Source organism: Phoenix dactylifera, chromosome 17, assembly GCF_051530095.1.
Source record: "Phoenix dactylifera cultivar Ajwa chromosome 17, Ajwa_hap1_PhDact_Kaust_v1.1, whole genome shotgun sequence".
Taxonomy (NCBI): domain Eukaryota; kingdom Viridiplantae; phylum Streptophyta; class Magnoliopsida; order Arecales; family Arecaceae; genus Phoenix; species Phoenix dactylifera.
The window spans coordinates 14,314,832-14,334,381 of NC_143206.1; the positions used below are offsets into that span (position 1 = coordinate 14,314,832).

General features: G+C 36.0%; 1 protein-coding gene across 5 annotated transcripts in view; it reads right to left on the bottom strand.

Moving 5' to 3' along the window:
• The window catches only part of LOC103724037 (lon protease homolog, mitochondrial-like), a 29,314-nt gene that overhangs the window by 1,394 nt on the left and 8,370 nt on the right, over positions 1-19,550 (bottom strand). Inside the window, exons 11-21 of one of the 5 annotated variants that reach the window (XR_015974540.2) lie at positions 19,370-19,541; positions 19,149-19,273; positions 18,266-18,396; positions 18,039-18,143; positions 17,765-17,878; positions 13,324-13,491; positions 10,671-10,772; positions 10,508-10,569; positions 9,266-9,631; positions 8,500-9,018; positions 7,419-8,046 (exon numbers count right to left, since the gene is read on the bottom strand). Coding sequence is in view for 4 of the 5 variants with exons in the window: in XM_088713984.2 (XP_088570110.1) it covers positions 7,861-8,046; positions 8,500-9,018; positions 9,266-9,631; positions 10,671-10,772; positions 13,324-13,491; positions 17,765-17,878; positions 18,039-18,143; positions 18,266-18,396; positions 19,149-19,273; positions 19,370-19,541 (1,988 nt within the window). In the remaining variant the exon portion in view is untranslated. Of the gene's footprint in view, positions 1-1,366; positions 1,553-7,418; positions 8,047-8,499; positions 9,019-9,265; positions 9,632-10,507; positions 10,570-10,670; positions 10,773-13,323; positions 13,492-17,764; positions 17,879-18,038; positions 18,144-18,265; positions 18,397-19,148; positions 19,274-19,369; positions 19,542-19,550 lie in introns of those variants that run through there. The other 4 variants (XM_088713984.2, XM_089928080.1, XM_089928081.1 and 1 more) reach the window with 4 other exon arrangements.

Here is a 19,550-nt window from a genome sequence, read left to right on the forward strand (position 1 = left end):
ACCTCCTTCGATCTCAAACTGGAACCTGTTAATGTAACCTCACGATAAACTTCAAACCAAACTACCTAAATATGTGCAAACACACTACTAGATTATACCTTTGTTCTCTTTTTTTTCTTTCTTTTTTGAGATGAAGGGAGGATTAGCCACCCAAAATTTTATTTAAAAAGATAATAACAGGGTCAGCTTTGATAACAGAGTGAAAAAAAAGAACTGAAGAGGTTCCAATTCTAACAGATTAATCATTAGAGAGAAGAGATAATAAAACAAGAGATGCAGCAATGAGGTGAATCTGCCAATAAAAGTTGTTGAAGTCTGTCGACGAAGAACAACCAGGATGCTGAAACCAGTCCATAATAAAGCCAACTCTGAAGGTAAATAAAAACATGAGACATCTTTGGGTAATGGAAGCCAGAAATCCACTTCAATGAAAATTTAGTCTTCTGAAAGTGCAGGTGGAAGCTCTTTTACTTTTGTAATTACATAGGGATGACCAATCATTAAATAGATGGAGACATCTTGAAGCTATAGCTACCACATGACCAAGCTATGGCCGCAGTCAACATGACCAAGCTATGGCCGCAGTCAACATAAGAATGATAGACTAAGTAGGCTTAGAGAAATTTCTATGCCTCCAGTCAAGACAAAGAAATTCAAAAGAGTATTGAGGGAGGAGCACACCTAACAAAGAGCAAACTGTCTTCTAAAACGTTGAAAAGGAGTATTGAGAGAACAAATGATCAACAGTTTCAGGCCCATGATTACTATCAATATTGATCTGTTCCACTCTAAATCAACATAACTAAATTGACTTGCTTTAGCCTAACCAAATTTACTTCCTAATCTCTGTCTTGCTAATGTAGGCAATATAACACTTAAAAAAATTTCATATAGAGATCTAAACACAACTTAGGGACAACACACATTCCCTAAATGAATCTAATTTAAATTATTTACCGTTAGCGCATAAAAACCTCATCGATACAAGGACAACTAGATACTTGCTAGAACCATGGAAATAGCAAAAGAAGGAGGTATTAATATTTTTCACATGATTCACAATTCATTGATGGTAATGGAGCTTAACCTTGGCTATAATGAGTTATATTTCGTTAAATATACATTTTGCACTTAAAACAAGTGTATTATGATGAAAACATAGGTTATTTTCAACATAAGGATAGAATATCCAGAGTAGCTAGAATATATCTCCTCATTAGCACATCTGAGAAAGTTCTCACCAGTACATTGCCTTTTTAATGCAAGTTATTTTTTGACTTATACCTATCATTGTTATCTTTGGTAAGTTCTTGATGGCCGGATAAAAAAGACCATTTCTTATACAAGTTTAGAAAAAAGAACTGACCTTCTGCCTCTTGGAATTTGAGTCTGGCTCTTTGGGCCTATCTCGAGGTCTATTCTCTTCCTCAACCATGCGAGGACTCTCAATCCCATCAGAAGCAAGCACCTTATCGAGCCAACTATTAAAGCTCCCCTCTTGCTCAGCCCATTCAACACTTCCTTCTAACCCAACAGCTTCATCCATCATCTCCTACAAAATTAATGAATAATATATTTGGGAGCAAAAACGAATAACATCAGACTATATCCACATTCCAACCTACATAAACCAACAAATCCTAAAGTATTCAATCTAATGTAATGAGATTAAAAAAAACGCAGAGAAAAGAAAAACCTTTATATAAAAAAATTATTTTTTTAAGCACTATTGCCAACAGTACCAATGGTAAAATCCATCACAGTTTTCAATCCGATTAAGGTACATCCCATGCATATGAGATGTTTTAAACAAAAAAAACTACAGATTCCAAGCTATCCACCCAAGAGTTTCAACCACAAGAACAATTTAATGAGATGAAATTAGATTATAAAATAAATAAAAGCAGATACAAGAATAACCTAAGCAAATACTGAAGCTACTCCCGATGACAACAATCCAATCTTCGCATCTAAGTTATCTACAACCCAATCCAGGGTCTAACAAAAACAAACATGAAAAGAATATCTGATGAGATGAGATAAGTTTAGAATTGAAACGACAGGAAACGGGGAGAAAAAAAAACAACCTTCTTTAGGTTAATCAACTCGCTCTCCAAAGGATTGTAAACGAAAAGGAAACAAAGGAAGGAGAGAAGAGCCGAAGGGGAGGAAAAGGAGCTCTGTTTCAAAAAATCTGGGGAGGCCGTTTTATGGAAACAGAGTCCTTTCAAGGGAACGAAACGAAGGAAGCGGGAAGGGGGGTAGTTAGTTAGGCTCGTCGAAGCTCCTAGTTGATTCCCATTGGACGGTGCCACGTGGAGAGCGGCGGCGCCGTGCGGATCCGCTGACGAGGCAGACGGATTACATTGAAGCAGTGCAAAAGCGGCGACATCCTCCGACTTCCATGCAACCAGTTGGAAAGGAAGGACGACATCCGCCGACTTCCATGCGACCAGTTGGACAGGTGGCCTAGTTACGAGGTCTCTCATCGTTTACAGTTGGGATTCCTGGGTTTTGATTTAGGGGTTGCAGGACTTACTTTTGCTTCTGCTCTGTATGCATGCCACCTGTCCATTGTTAAGTAGCGGGAAAAAAAAAGCTGCAACCAATACGCAGCCAACCTAACAAACTGAAGAAATTATATTCTAGGGGGCATGCACCACCTACCATAATCAGAGCTGTCTGTTTATATAGTGATGCATCGAGATGAGTACTTGAAGAACGGAGCCCATAGAAACAAGAGGTTAATTATAATTGCTGGCATGCACGACCACTTGGTGCATGCAGTGTAAGGTATAATTTCTCACGAAATTGGCTTGCATATCCAGGTTTGTCCTAAGTTATATTGTTTGTGATTGAAGAACGGAGCCATAAAAACAAGAGATTGTGATTGCATCAAGATGGGTGCTTGAAGAATCGAGCCCATAGAAACGAAAAGTTGTGATTGCTGACGTGCATGACCACTTGGTGTGCATGATTTTTCAAAAAATTGGCTTGCATATCCAAGTTTGACCCTAATTATATTACTTATGATTGTGATTTATGCTAACTTGTATCTTAATTTTATCTAGATTTTTTTTGAAAAATGTAGATATGCTAAATCTTTATTTGGCATTAAGGCTGCAAATGGGTCGGGTCGACCCGAGACCCGACCCGACCCGAATTTTAGGACCCGTGGGTCCGGGTCGATCCTAAAATTGGATCCGAATCATTTTTTGGGTCAGTTCTAGGTTTATCGAACGGATCCGATCCGACTCGAATGGATCCGAAGAGAAGGGGGGGGGGGGGGGGGGGGAAGCAAAAGAGAGTTTTTTTTTTGTGTGGGTCATAGCACTATTCGTCCATCAGGATTCTCTCTCGATCTATTACACTGTTGATACCTTTGGTGTCTCGGTAGCTTGTTTAATTTTTTCTTCTGTTTTTTGGCTTCTGTTTTTTTTAACTTTTGCAGGGAGGAAGTGAGGGAACACTGAACTGAATATGGGTCATGTGCCAGTTTTCTGCGATGGAATTGGATTTTGGAAGAAGGTCCGGGATTTTTTTTGTCCTCGTGAGAGGGGAGCAGGGAGACACCAAGTTCCGTCCAATCAGTCATACGGACAAAATATAGTGTGATATGAAATTTGGCTTGCAGACCGACTTAGTTAGTAGTCATGGTTCATCTGTTCTGACTGGAGGTCAATCGCAAGTCTTTCAAAGTCATGGGTCACCCAGCACCTCATGATATGACCAAATTAGATTTGCCCAAACTCTTTCCTAAAAGTAAAAAAATTGAATCCGATTTGAATCCGAATCGATCCAACTCGGATCCGATCCGACCCGGTCTTCAACCAGGTCGGATCTGGATCCAAAATTAGGACCCAAATAAAAAATCGGATCGGATTGGGGTCATCCAGGATCCGACTCGATGCGACCTATTTGCACCACTATTTGGCATGTTTTATGTACGGATGTATAAGTTTTTTTTCTTTTTGTTCAACTTCAGGTTCACACGATGCATTATAAGTTCTTTGTTATTTGTTAGATAGGGGTATTGATTTGACGCTTGAAAACGTACCTCCACATTTCTAATGGATCTCATGATATATGTTGATTATTAAAATCGATTATTTTGTTGTTCAATGTATTGTTTCATTGTTTATGATCAATTTTTATGGAGTGTTACGTGAGCATGACTTGCACTTTGACAATATATGTTGATCATTTGTTTGGATTCAAGGAACCATTTTATAATTTAATTCTATTTTTTTTTGAGGCATTATTATGTTCAATTTAATCAAACCAGTTAATTAGTTTGCTTTGCAATTAATGTTGTTTATCACTGGCTTATAATTTTTCAATGATGTTTCATGAGTGACATAGTATTTTAAATCTCATAATAGCATTAATGCAGAAATCAAGGCAAAAATTCAAAAGTTCCTCTTTTTCTGAATTTTGTTTGGTAATTAGGAGGCGATCCTCAGATAAAAAGGGGAAAAAAGAACATTAGAAATGGAGTCAAATTAAACATTCACAAAACTGCAGTCATACATATTAAATCATATCTAGTATCACAAATGCATTGACTTACAAAATCATCCTTGGTTTTATTTTTGGTTTCTTGGGCATACTAATTAATGGTATTTCATCATAAGTTCATTCCATCAAAAAGAAGTAAGTACTTGAAGCTTGAATTGTAAAGCATATGAGATCATTTATATTATTAATTATGTTAGATCTTACCCAGCTTCCAAGAGGAATTAGCTGGTACGATTGTACAACAGATGGCGAGGTGCCAGTTTTCTAAAATAAATATGATGGTCAACCAAAAAAAAAAAATGCAGCTTGTGTCATCTCTTCGTCGACTAATATGTTGTTAATCTCCAAATTTTATTTGGAAGTTGCTTAGAATCACTTGCCCTTTTTTCATCTAAGATCTTAAAAATACCATGACACTAGAAAATCATGCCAATTTATTAGCTCGATAACTTCCATTGAAAGCTCAAGCAACTAATTAATCCACATGTATGTGTATCTTGCCACCATCCAATACAATTTATGTAAGTTAATGTTCTTGATGCCTACAAAAAAAAGAAAAATAAATTAAAAAAAACATATATTTTGATATAATCTATTTCATTATCTCTCTCTGATGGTTATTGAGAGATTGCGAGGTTATGTTCCAAAGAATATTATCTTTTTTTCCTTTTGATTAGATAAGTCCAACAATAACATAGTTTAGATGTCGTATATTGGAGTGAAGAGAAAACACATACCGTAACTTTTACGTTTTTTTTTCAAAGTTAAAATTAAAATACATAATATTTATGTAGAGTGCATTGTTTTAATTGGTTAACATTCACAGAAGCAACATGCTTTAGAGCAAATAAACAAAACAAAACAAAAATCAATGATACATCTCAACAAAAAAAAAGGAAAAAATATGGTATCATCTTAATTACATCTATTGAAATATATATTTTTGTGCTCAAGAAATCATAATATTATTCTTGATTTTTATTTTGAAGATAGATGGTAATCGTATTTAAGGAGTTCCTTTAGTTGTGTAAATACCTTAAGGAGTTTCCGATTATGGTTTAAGATACTGAGGATACACTATTCAACACTTGAATAGGATACAATCAACGAAATGAACTTTTTTTTTTAATCTTTAATGAGTGCTTTATGATGATTTGTTTTTTGCCACCCATAAAATATTTGCTTGTTCAAAACATTTGTAAAACATCTAGCACAGCTCAATCCACTCTTTGCTTGTCCTTTTCAATACACTTACTCCCTCATGCCATATTCGGCTTCAAGAAGTGAGGTCAAGAAAAGAAAAAAAAAAAAAAAAAAACAGAGGCAGGTCAAGTCCAATGACTTCTTATCCACTTGTTTGGATATGTTGAGCTCTTTATCCCCTTTCTAGTCTTTCCCCTCTGATTAGAGGGATTAAAGGTCTTCCAAAAAAGATAGTGCCATTTGTAGAGGTGATTAGTTTGTTTATCTAGGGCACCAATCAATTGGAGAGTATATGAAAGCAAAGAGCATCTTGCAAGGTGGGGGAAACCTACTCCATGCATTTTTCTCTTCTATTTTTTTTCGCCGGCCATGAGCCACCATTGCCATGTCAGCAATTCGACCACCTCGCAGCTCGCCACGTTGACATATTTATCGAATGCTGACATGTATGGATGACGAAGAGCGTCGATGCCAAGCTGTCGTCAGCTCGAACAAGATGCGACTCTCAAATTGGAATGAGAACCGGCATTGTTGCCTGAATGGCTGACCTAACTGGGTCCACGAACAAGCATTTAGTTGATTCGTTAGTTAAAGCATGACAGCAAATCAGCTGATAGTAATGGGTGATGAGTCACAAGATGCCCCCACAAAGATTTGCTTGACTAAAACTCTCAAAAAGTCTTGCCTCCTATTGATTCCACAAGCTACTGTCTAAAATTAACCTGTCTGACCTCCCAAGGACATGGTCGGTTGGTCACTATGGGAAGTTGGCCCCACAAAAGAATGGAGGTTGGACCCATGTTAGTCACTAGTGGCAGTGGATTGAAGAGGGGAACTAGAAGACACTGGCATTGGAGAGTTTAGAATAAACTGCTATAAAGCTGAAGTCTAAGGAGGGTATGGGTCTGGTCCTACCATCCCTATTCCTGGGCTTTTCCATTGCTAGGAACTGGTGGTATTCTTTTGCTCTGAGGGATTGATTCCATGATGGCATCATGGATTCTGATTCCCACATGAACTCGAATTGGATATGGCTGAGCCCACAATCCCTTTCCATAGATTTCATCCAATAGAGGCTCCACCACAAGCTCCATTTTTGAAGTAAAGAAGAAATTTCATTAAGGAAAGAGTACTAGTAAGTCTTTAGCGAGATTGGGGAATAATGACTGTGATGGTCCCCATGACCATTATTGAGGCTTTCTGCCAATTTCAATCTGAAGAGCAACTATGGTCCAATAGCCTCTTGTCATGGTGGATCGTTGACCGGCGAAGCCGGCGAGATATCTCATTCACAATCTTTGATAGGTATTTTGCGATATCATCAATCATGCGAGTTGAGGTCAGCATGTGAATCACATTGGGAGAATGGATTGAATTAGGTTTGAAATGACATCATTTGAGGCTAAAAATCACTAGCAGCTGCATTGCATTTTGAGTCATCATCTTGCATATTTCATTTATAAAGAAGTACTAGTAGAACACCCCTTGCTACAATATCATGATTAAATTAGAAGAATCGATGCCAAGATTATCACCAACAATGGATAAAATAGATGAAAGAAGTACCAATTCGTACAAATTTTAGTATCTAAAGAATGAATGCCCTAATTGGAAGGAAATGACTGCTAAAATGCAAATATCGGCAACAATTAAATTTTTTTCCAGCCACATCCATCAAAGGAGAAAAACACAAGGAGTTGAAAGTTGAAACCAATCCAGCAAACATGATCAAATTAATAATCAGCTATCATCATACATTTGAATGAATAAAAAATTTAGGTTTTGAGAGTAGTTTACATTTGAGTATTGATGAAAACAAAAATGCCGAAATAATGTATTTATATCTTGACCACCATCCACCTCCAGAAAAGATCACAAAAAATACAGCCGTGCTATGGTTTTTTTCGCAATGGTTGTAAGACATAATTAATAAACAATCTTCAGGCATCAGTACATGCAAGCATTCAAATCATGGATGCTCTAGGAAGCCCGTTAGGAATTGTCCATGACCTCAATAAAAGGCTAACTCTCTTTGGAATTGGTCCATGGTGGCTGCATCATGAAGAACTACCATGGAATTTCTTGCAGTCGTCAAGAAAACTATAACATGTGAAGACCCAATACAGGTGGATCAGAGACTTAGATTTGTGGCTTAGAGTTGCTTCCAAAAGCCAGCTCAAATATTTGGTTATAATCATCTACGAAGTGAACTTCAAGGCCTTCCTTCACATTGCCAGCAAGCTCATCAAAATCTCTTCTGTTAGCTGATGGGAATATGATAGTCTTCACCTCACTTCTTCTTGCAGCAATTATCTTCTCCTTTACCTGTTTGGTAGGAATGAAACTTTTAAAAACTAACAGAAAAAAACAAAGTCACAGAGCAGTAATAATACTAAATAATGGTGATTTCTGGTGTTATTTTTCAAAATAAGACTTCAGAATGATTTTTATCAAATATAGGAAGTTTGCAAATTTAGTAAAAATGTCAAGCTTTGCAGTTTCCAACTCAAAAATTCAGGCTATGACAAAATGCATATAAACTCCTAGATTCAGGTATTTCTACAATGGATGGTAAATCATATAGCATATAAAGATCAAATGGACAAATATGATGAATTGAAAGACAGAGAGTATGTCGCACATCCCGTGGTTGGAAACCAAAACAAGAATAAGAAACATTAAGTCTTAAAACAATCATGAAAACAAAAAACTATGAACTTTCGATTATTATGGTCGGTCACAATGATGAATAAAGATTATGTCACAGAGATAACATACCCCACCAATTGGGAGAATCCGTCCTGTCAATGTTACTTCACCAGTCATTGCAAGTTCTTTTTTAACATGCTTTTTCATGGCAAGAGACAACATTGAGGTTATCATGGTGCACCCTGCACTTGGTCCATCCTTGGGGGTAGCACCAGCCGGCACATGCAAATGGAGCTTGGAGTCTGCAAAAAATGGATTGTCTGGTTCTTTCTGAAGCAATATTGCTCTGGCTACGGTATGAGCTATTTGCGCACTCTCCTTCATGACGTCTCCGAGCTGACCCGTCAATAGAAGTGCACCTTTCCCTTCTCCTTGCTCCACTAGGGCGGTCTCAACATACAATGTTGAACCACCCATTGCAGTCCAAGCAAGACCCATGACAACTCCTACTGGAGTCTGATCATATATACGTTCGGCATGGAATATTGGTTTGCCCACAAAATCAGCCAGGTTTGAGACATCAACTATGACCTTTTCAATCACATTATCAACTTTCACATCCTTTACATCACTTGTTTTTATATTGACCTGTAAATAGAGAAATCAATCAATTAATACATGACACAATGAATATACGGTGCATAAGTATGCATATGTTAACATATATGCATACTACATTAAAGTAATTTCTATCGTCTGACTGATCCTTCCACTAATGTGAAAAAAAAGTTTACACATAGGACTTGTAAGAAAAATCACTAGTAGGTGTCAATGTTAAACCAATTCTTACACTACAATAAAATGCATGTTTTAGTCACTTAGCTTCTCAGAATACCTTTGAATCAACGGGTTGGTCTGTTGTTGCAATACCGTCTGATGATAAGAGAGTTGGCTGCACTTTGTCAGCCTCCAACTGTTCAACAAGATGCTCATGAGAAGTTGCTTCTGATTCTTCTGTGGCAGTTCCATTAGGCTGTTCATGTAACGAGACTTCAATTGCTTGTTCAGATTCTGTTAAGGTAGTTGTTGTAGCCCTTTCGTGTGAGTTCCCATCCTCCAGTTTCTTCCCCCCTGGACCATCATCTGCAATTTGAGTAGGCTCTTCAGTAGATTTCTCTCTAAGCTGTTTGGCTCCTTGCTGAAGGCTGACTTTTAGAGATTGCTTATTTGTCACCCCTTGACGGACAAGTTGCAGAGCTATCTATATTAAAGCATAAGAATAAAATCGGTCATGAATAGGAAAAATATTCAAGGTTTTCTGAAATCAAAATATTTATTTCATTGATAGGAAAAGATGCAAATTTAAATATCTAATATACATCAATGGTCATAAAAATGCAAATGAAGGGAATGACTGAGAATTCATAGATGATAGTAATAGAAATGCATGTATGCTTATGAAACTAGTGCTTCTGCATATTTAATGGCCAGAAAACATTCAGATTAATCACTGCTAAAAGGGGAGACTTTCACAGAAAAGCTTTTGATTACAGAAATATTGACTTCCAACATCTCTCAAAGGGGTGTAAAGCCTATGACAAAATAAACTTCAATTAAGTACAACTACACCAGAAAATGCATTAATTGAAGCAATAATTTGTAAAGGAAAACATTTGTTTAATAGAAAAACATAAACAATTTGGAAAGCTACAAGTGAAAAACCACCAATTCAAATATCCTGTTAAAATAAAAATTTCAGAAAGCCAAAACTAGCAGGTCAATAATTTAACATTTCTAATTGTTTCTTTAATCCTTCCCATAATTCTCCAACTAGCACATCCGACAAGTATACCTATTTGTGAGATGACCCAAATACCCAAATGTCTTGCATAAGCAATATGCAAACTAGTTACAAAAAATCGAGGCAATTGGGTTTTTCATTGATAGGGACAACCAGCTAGACACTTTGGTCAAAACATCATAACTAGCTTGTTATGTTCATGCACGCATTCAAACCAGAACTAAATCAAAATATCACCTAGTAACAAGCATCTTGTGTTCTCATGATGCATTTCAGATTGTATACGGTGCCGTTTGAAGTTCAAAGTCATTACTAATTTTTCTGAAGAAAGCATACCGATAACATTGTGGCTCGTCATCAGAGGCAACCCAATGCTCAACAGTTATGGTTGGGATTTGCTAGCAAAACAATTACTTTGAAAATAAATAATAAAATTACGAATATTTAGATTTAAAAACTGATACTTCTTTTCTGAAGTTCTAACAACTGTGTCACAAACCTTGCGGTATATCTTCTCAATTTGCTTTTGAAGATTCCGAACACCTGCCTCTCGGCAATAATTTTCTATCAGAGCAAGAAGAGCTGCATCAGTCACTTCAACCTGGATACATTGATCAGAAATGTTAACAGAATATAAACCAATATAGCATAGATCATGTTTACATGGTTAAATATGTCTGTAAAACATTCTATCAGTAGCACGAGACACTCAGCCACCACTAATCCATGTTCACTATTACTAAATATATGTTCTAACTGATGATCCAATTACATCAGGTTAATCCTAGAAAAGCACATTCATGCTGAATGATTCAGACACTAATCTTCCTTACAGTGAAGCAATGTTCAGTCGCCTTTCTAATATAATATATAAAGACAAATGGTGAGATAAGGCGACGGCTTGAGCTTTCCACCATGATCTCCAGATGGCAAAAGCTAACGATTTAATATTGAATCACAGTTATAACTTTTAATTTTCGTAAAGGTACTCTAGTTCATGAATAACAATCTTTTGAGTGGCCTGTGAAGTGTGTCATTCGACACAACCAAGTTAGAACATTGGCCATATCAAGTGCTACCAACCAACTGGACCAACTCCTTGTAGCATCTTCTGAAATTAATTTTCCTAAGACCAGGTACCTGCTTAACCCCAAGACAAAAAACTATGAATAGAATAATTTTTGCATGGGAGCTATAGACTACTTTTTATGTTTTTATTCTCGAGTTATTTTTATTAATCAGCTAATGATCCTTAAAAGTTTACGGATTAATAATTTGAAATCCTAAATATGTAGAAAATAATTGGTATTTAAAGAATTTCTCAAGTGAATAATTCCCTTGGACAAGATTTCTACCATAACCAAATCATCTTCTCCCATCTAAATGGGGTCAGCATGTACAAAGCTAAAAATCCACCAAATCAAATACTAAGATGAAAATACAACAGGGCACAAATTCATGTAATCAGGAATTCTACAATATTTTTCAGCTCATGATAATTCAAAGGCACTGATATGCTCGTAGTGTTTATCTGTCTCATATTGTAATTGATCTGTCAAACTGCTATAATTCTCTAACCATGTAGCAGATAACATCTCAGGAGATTTACTAATCTAGAATATTTTATTTAAAAATATATTTCGATAAATCATGATGAAATCCTGATCCCTAGTATCTATTGCAATGATCAGAATCCATTTATGAGTTGAAAAAAATATTGCTTATGCAGATGATGTGTCTCGAAGAGAGTAAATTATATGACCAGAAACAAAAGAAGAATGAGAATGTTCTCTTTCTTTTAAAGGTTTTCTTCTTTCCCCTCAGAAGGAAGAGAAGGGGGGGGAGGGGGTGTTTGGGGTGGGGGTTAGTGGGAGCTGGAGGGCACCACTCCTAGGCTATGGAATCATTCATTTAGAATCATTGTTATGACTTCAGAACCATTGAAAGCTTGAACAGGTCCATTCAGTAGCTAACAGGTTGGAAAAAGAAAATTGAGTATATAAAATCAAGTAATGCAATGCTATGACAGTAACACAAACATATCAAAACCTTGCAGCATTATCAATAGAATGATAAACTTTCTTTGTTCCATCAAATATTTTGCACCAGCAAAATTGAAAGCCTTGATCCTACCATGAAGAATGTAGCTCTACTCTCTCTGACAATGATCTTCCAATACACAGACACTCACAAACACTTGTCTACAGGAACATGCGATGCATGCCCAGTATAAAAATAATAAAAAAAGAAAGAAATGTGTTGAATGATAATATAAATTCTATTTATCAATTTAAAATAGAAAAAATCAGTAAAATCCAAAATCCAAACAGTCATGAGAAATAAAAACTTTCCTAACTATACCTTCCATATTCTCATGCAATTCTCTTTCTATGCTCTGATGAGAGATATAATGAGATATTTCATATGTGAAACATAAGACCATAAGATCTAGGAAAGAGATGGAGAGGTCAAAGTATCTATCATTTTCTCTTTATTCATGAAAATTAAGTGAAAAGGGTGTTCTAATAGAAAAGGTTTCTTAAGAATAGAGAAGGAGAGATTGGACTGGTGAAGATGATTGGAGGGGGGCAGGGGGAGAGGAGGGGGGCAGGAGGACAGGAGGGCGGAGGGGAGGGGTAGAGAGAGAAGTCCTTGATACGAAAACCGAAATCAGACTGACTAACCATTTTAGAACAAGCATTTTGTTTTTCTAGTCTTTTGACAGCTCTGCTCCTTCATATATGGAGAAGATCGGAACAAGTTCAGTCTCTAATCTTATTTTGACTGTAATGGAATGTGAGATGGAAAACATATTATGATTCTTTGGGAGGATGGGATTTTCATGGAATCAAAGAGGCTGCTTGTTCTCATGAATTACAATATTCTACAATTATAAAAGAATGTTTTTGATGAGATTTGGTTAGAAAATCTAATGGCAAACTTGAAAAAAATAGGCATAACCAAAGGCACAGATTTCTCTTTTTATCATGCACACAAAAAACATATATATAATCTGTTTTGAGTGGGATATTTCTTGACATGATATCAAATACAATATGCCAATTTCAGATAAATTGAAAGAAAACGGACCACTTCCAGCAACTTTTCAGGGGGACATATAGTTAACAATACGAGTGCAGTATTAATCATACTTGTTCAGATTTGATACCACAAGCTTCACGAGTAGTCTTTTCCAAATAGTCCCTTGCAATATGCATCTTTTCATCAGTGATATAGCCAGCAAGAGCAATGACCTCCATTCTGTCCAAAAGAGGGTTTGGTATCATCTCAACTACGTTTGCTGTGCAAACAAACAGAACCTAAATTAATAAGCAAAATGGTGTCAGAAGATATTCTAATGGAAGAGTAATTCTGTAAATACATTCACAACTAAACTTAGCTAAGATATCTGAATGCAAATAAAATTGCAACATTAGGACATGGAGAGAAGTGACAGAAGATATTCTGGAAATAACTGAAATGACAATTAGATTTTCATGTATGCATGGGTATGCATGTGTGCACGTGCATGTGCCCGTGATACTCCCATGCCAAATGCAACACACATACACCCTTGTGGAAAGCACGTGATGAGACATTGAAGTTGAAACTCAAATAGATCATCAATAGCATAAGCACTTAAAGTAAGTAAATCAAATGATTTTCGATGTTAATTATGTATCAAATTATCACAACATGGATAGTAAATTAGTAATCAAAGTAGCATTTGGCTTGAGTCTAATGTTAGGGTGAAAAATCTCTAACCAATTGAATTTAGATACCCATGCTTTTAGAGGTGATGAACAAATTGCAATTTAAATTTCTGTTCCTGGATGTTGGCAGTAGGGACAACCATATATGTTATGGCTTAGATGTATCATATACATGCTATACAGTAGATCTTATACAAGTCCACTGCCGGAACACATGGATGATTTTATTCACCAGATGGTAGTTCTATTTGACCCACGGTCAGTCTAGTAAATACTAGTGCGCATTGGCATATGGAATGGATTTCTTTAATATTTTAATACATATTCAATATGTGGTCATTACAAATAATGTGTGCAAAGCGCACACTGTGAGTAAAGATGCTACATGGTAGAGCCAAAGTTCTTACTTGACTGCTGAAAAATAATCAGTAATCTAGATGGTATATCTCATTCTGCATTGCAGTAACATATCTTTTCACACTGGTCCAAGCATCAGCACAATACGACATATATATATATATATAAGCACCATAGGGGTACGAAAGATACTTATTGTCTCACCGACTTATAGATCTGTGCCATTTGCAAAAGTTCAAAAGCTTTGAACTTATAAATGCCTTACATGCATAATGTCTATTTCAACTCTCTCTCTCTCTCTCTCTCTCTCTCTCTCTCTCTCTTATATTTATGTTTATATTTATATAAACTGATTAGGCTTCTCGCCACAAATTTATGTAGCATAAATTCCATACGAATTGTCAATTATATGTTTCTGCTAGTATAAAATTGTTATTTTAAAAAAAAAGAAAAAAAAAATCTTTTTTCAGATTCTCTCTTATCCAGATCATGCATCCTACCACAATCTGCCCAACTTGTTCACAACCTTCAAACACCACCATGGCACCTCCTACCAACAGTTGCTGTAAGTCACGGCCATTTACTCCCCTCACTCTCTTTGGCTGCTGTTCCACCCCACCCCCTCCTATCCCCACGAAAGCTCTCCAGCTAAAAGGTGGAGGGAGGTGGTAGGGAAAAAAGGGTTGGTGGGCTGGATGGCATAGTAGGAGTAACTAAAAGGACTTGTAGTCATTGATGGCAGTCATGGGTAGGTGGAGACTTAAAACAGACCTAAAATTTTCGGTGTGAGAAGGAACAGGACATCTTTTACAAGAAATTCAAATCTACCAAACTAATCGGATCTCAAAGTATTTCAAGCATCTACTGACCTATGTGATTGAAAATTTAATTCTATTTTAGAAGATAAAAAAATCAAAGACCTTTCCAAAAAGAATTCCTACTTTCCAAAAAAGAAATCCTACTTGCTATTCTGTTAAATTCCACTGATTCATGTCATTGAATTTTTTCCCTCCCTTATGACTTTCAAGCTATGGAAGACTACACATTAGATGGTACAGTGGCAATGGCATCTAATATTACCTTGCAGATTGTTTTTGAATATAAAAAAAAAAAAAGCTCTTTTCCCCTTTGTAAGTCCTTTTTCTAGTGTTACACGTCATAGAAACGCTGAAAGAGCATCATTCAGTATAAGCATCCAAATTACCCAGAATAGAAATTGAGGACAGAATTTGTTTAGTTATTATAAATATTTGATCATCATATGAGCTAGCTAATGCTCAGATCTTGTGGGGTAGGTTTCAACACTTCAAAGAACTAATAAATGTTCCAGTAAGAAATAACTGCCTGTTGCCAAAAAAAAAAAAAAGTAAAAATTGGACAATGAATGGTATAGATGCGAAGCGTATTTTACCGATCATGGTGCCAAGCTCAACTTTGTGGTCAACAACCCTATTTTAGAAAATTAAAGTCCTTCTAGCAAAGAAGACTCATACCTTTAAAATGGGAGACATCCTTTGTTCCAATAAGTATGACTCTTCTTAAACAGAACTTTTATCTTCAAACAACAATGGGTTTTTCTTTGGCATCCAGTACAGTTCTTATTTCCAAAAAAAAGTTATATTCCTGACCACACAGGTCAAGAACTCGGGATTATCATTTGTGAAATAGTTTTCACATCTATAAAATCACTGCCTGTTTAATAATATACAGATTCCAATTTCACACTGTTCATTATTTAATATCTCTATGTTATTTAAAATTATATATATTCTGATTCAGAATGTGCATCTTTTCTCTCTGAAAGATTTATTAGTACTTCAAATTGCTGAAAGATAACATGTGAGGTCCAAGACATAACAGCCTGTATGACAACCGATTCTATAAGTTGTGTCATCAATTTTTATTTTGAAAGATCTGTATGAATTCTAGATATCATTCCACTAGGCCCAACTCATATGTAAGTTGGTTTCCATACCATACTACTATTTCATGAATTTGATGAAACTAAGCAGACAGGTAGGTGATTTTTTTTTCCTTTTTTTTTTGGTGTGTGTGTGTGTGTGTGTGTGTGTGTGTGTGTGGCGGAGGGGGGGGGGTCTAGAGCAACTTAAAAATAAAAAGAAAAAAGGGTCTATATTCTGAACCACATAGGTCATGAACACAGAACTATCATCAAGAAGAGCATGGTCCGTTTCTTTCCCATAGCATCATTCTCTACTATTTTCATATGATAGATATAAGTGATCTTTACAAGAAATCTATTAGGTTATACTGAAATGTGATTACAGAAAAAGCACATGTCAAGCATGCTTTCTGTTTAAATAGAATCAGAACACCCATCTTTGCATTCTCATTTGCTCTATAAACAATGTCAAAATTCAAGAAACAAACTGCTTAGTGAACCTGTAAGCTAGAATTTGCATCCGAACAGAACAAGATAAGCATGACAATTGAAAAGGTGAATGTCAAATATGACAACCAAAAATTTGCACTGATGGAATAAAGTAATGAGCATGTTCATATTTATCTAAATTAAGAAGCTAGGAAAAAAAGCACTCGTGCATGTTCAGATTGGGATTACATGCCGCTATAAAACATTACTTACAAATGTACTATAGCATAATACAATAAAAATCCTATTGCTAATCAGCCTCGATGATACAATTCAAACATTTGGGGGGTATAAAAATGCCAGAAGACACCAATATTTGGATTAGTAATACAACTATACAAGACTATCACCAGAAGAATAACCAACATATCAGACCGCTATTTTATAACCAACATACAATATTTTGTCCATAATACCTCAAAAACTGGAAATGCATAGACTAAAGAGTGTAAGCCTATATGGAGGCTCCCCAGGAAAAAGGTACAAATCTAAATTTTGAACAATGATCTTTTAGAAGTTCTAGATCCCTTTGTAGCCACATAGGACATTACTCAAACTATCTCCATTTACTAAGATTGGACTGCTGGAAAATCTATGCCCAAAATAACAGTGGTTAAAAAACAGTGCTCATCAGGGAGAGTTTGTTCCGTTATGATTTTCAAAAATTATCTCCATCATATTGCTAGCATCTAGTTAGTTTGCTCTAACCTTTTTACTCTTTTGCACAATAACATGCTTTATAGATATATTAAAGATGGATATATATTGACTAGCTAGTTTAAAAAATAATGCCATCATTTTCATGATATATATCTCTTGTGACTCCCATCCATTTCATTGTCCAATGTGAGCAATTTTATGTAAACATTTATGTGGATCGGACATGGGCCGTAGTGTTCAAGCACATGTTCATGAGATGCATAATTATATTTGTCGCTTCAACCATGTAAGATTTGCCAAAGTCTTGCTTCAAATAAATCACATGCTCATGTAACAAGCTTCTGCACTCCACTCACAGGTATTAGATTGATATGAAATATATAATCAACATACCATCAATACTTGGACCCAATAAACATGAAAATTTAAAATAGTGAAGTCCAAGAATTCTTCACAGCAGCAGTGGCTCACCTTGGATAAGTCAATAGGAACATCAAGAAAATGGTCAAGAAAGTTCGCGTTTTGCTCGGGGTCTAGAAGCTCTAACAAAGCACTTGCTGGATCACCAGCATGTCCCTTCCCCAACTGTCACATGATAAATCACCAGAAAAGTTGGAAACATCAAATGTCATCACAATTCACAAGATCATGAGGAAGCTTAATCCCGTAAACTCGAACTAGTGCAAAAATTGATGCATCAAAATCATCACTAAATTACAACAGGTTATGTAAAGCATATTAATACCTTGTCAATCTCATCTATGAGAACTAGAGGATTAGCTGTTCCCACATTTTTCAGGCATTGCACCATCTTTCCTGGCATTGCACCAACATAGGTGCGCCTATGACCCTGGATAAAGGTTATAATGATCACAAATGAGTTTCAGATAGGCAAAACCCCACACTGTTTATAAGCTAAAGCATCAATATTGATTCCGAGATGTAGACATCAAAATGACTTAGTCGCTGTACCTTAATTTCAGCTACATCAGCCAAGCCTCCTACAGAAAATCTATAAAACCTTCTATTCAATGCTCGTGCCATTGAACGACCAATGCTGGTTTTACCAACTCCAGGAGGCCCAGAGAGACATATAATTTTGCCTGCAAACAGAAAATAATGATCTTGTTAAGATATGTTGTGTATGAATAGTAGAATTAGAAAACAAACATCAGCCAACTGAATACCATTGATTAGTCCTAATACGTTATCAGTCAAGCACACAAGGCATGTACAGCTAAATTTTATCTCTTAGTGTGTGCCGTAAGATGAATTCTTGCACAGGGCAGAGAAGGGAAAAAAGAACACTAACCACATGCAACCAGGTATAATGTTAAGGACAAAATGTGGACATGTGGTTTGCCTAGATTTGCTTGTTTTCCAATTGAACTGAATTATATTGAACCTTCACTATAGAAGTTAAGTATTTATTCAAGTCACCATTCTCATGGGGATAAAACATGGAAACTTATAAGCCCCAGCATTCTGACATAATAACACATTTTCTTTCAAAAGAAGTGCATAAAACAATTACTTCATGAAACATCAGGACCAATATTAAAAGCCCAGGTGAGAAGATATAGTTGAAAATCGTAATATAAAGGTTAAATCCATATCCATCATCTTGATCAAAAAGTTTTAGCAAGTGTATCCATGACCAAGTATTATCAAAAAATTGATAACCAGGTGTCATCCAGCTGCTGGGGTTTGATGCAGAAACACCAGTCATAGCAAAAACGTTGGGAAAAAAACCACAGCAATCAATTAGGAGATGACAATAATTTAGGAAACAAAAAGGGAAAGAATAAATGTGGTAACCAAAAGAAAGCTAGTACACATAAAGCTGTAAACCAACCTTGCGAGGTCCCCCTTAATTTTCCAACAGCTATAAATTCTAATATTCTCTCTTTAACATCAGATAAACCATAATGATCTTCATCTAAAATTTTTTGTGCATGTTGGATGTCGAAGTTTTCATCACTGCAGTGATTGAAAACCATGAAGATTAAGCTCAATTCATTAGCAGTCTAATGAATTTCTCTAAAATGATTCAAATCGGATGTTTAAATACAGTACCTGTAGTTTCCCCAAGGTAATGCAGTAAGCCAATCAAGATAATTACGAGTCACATTGAACTCGCTAGAACTAGCTTCCAGCAGCTGAAGCTTGTTAAGCTCTTCTTCTATTACTTGCAAGACATGAGGAGGACACTGCTTGTTTTTTGGTTCAAGTCTTTCCCTGAACTTTGCTGCAGCAA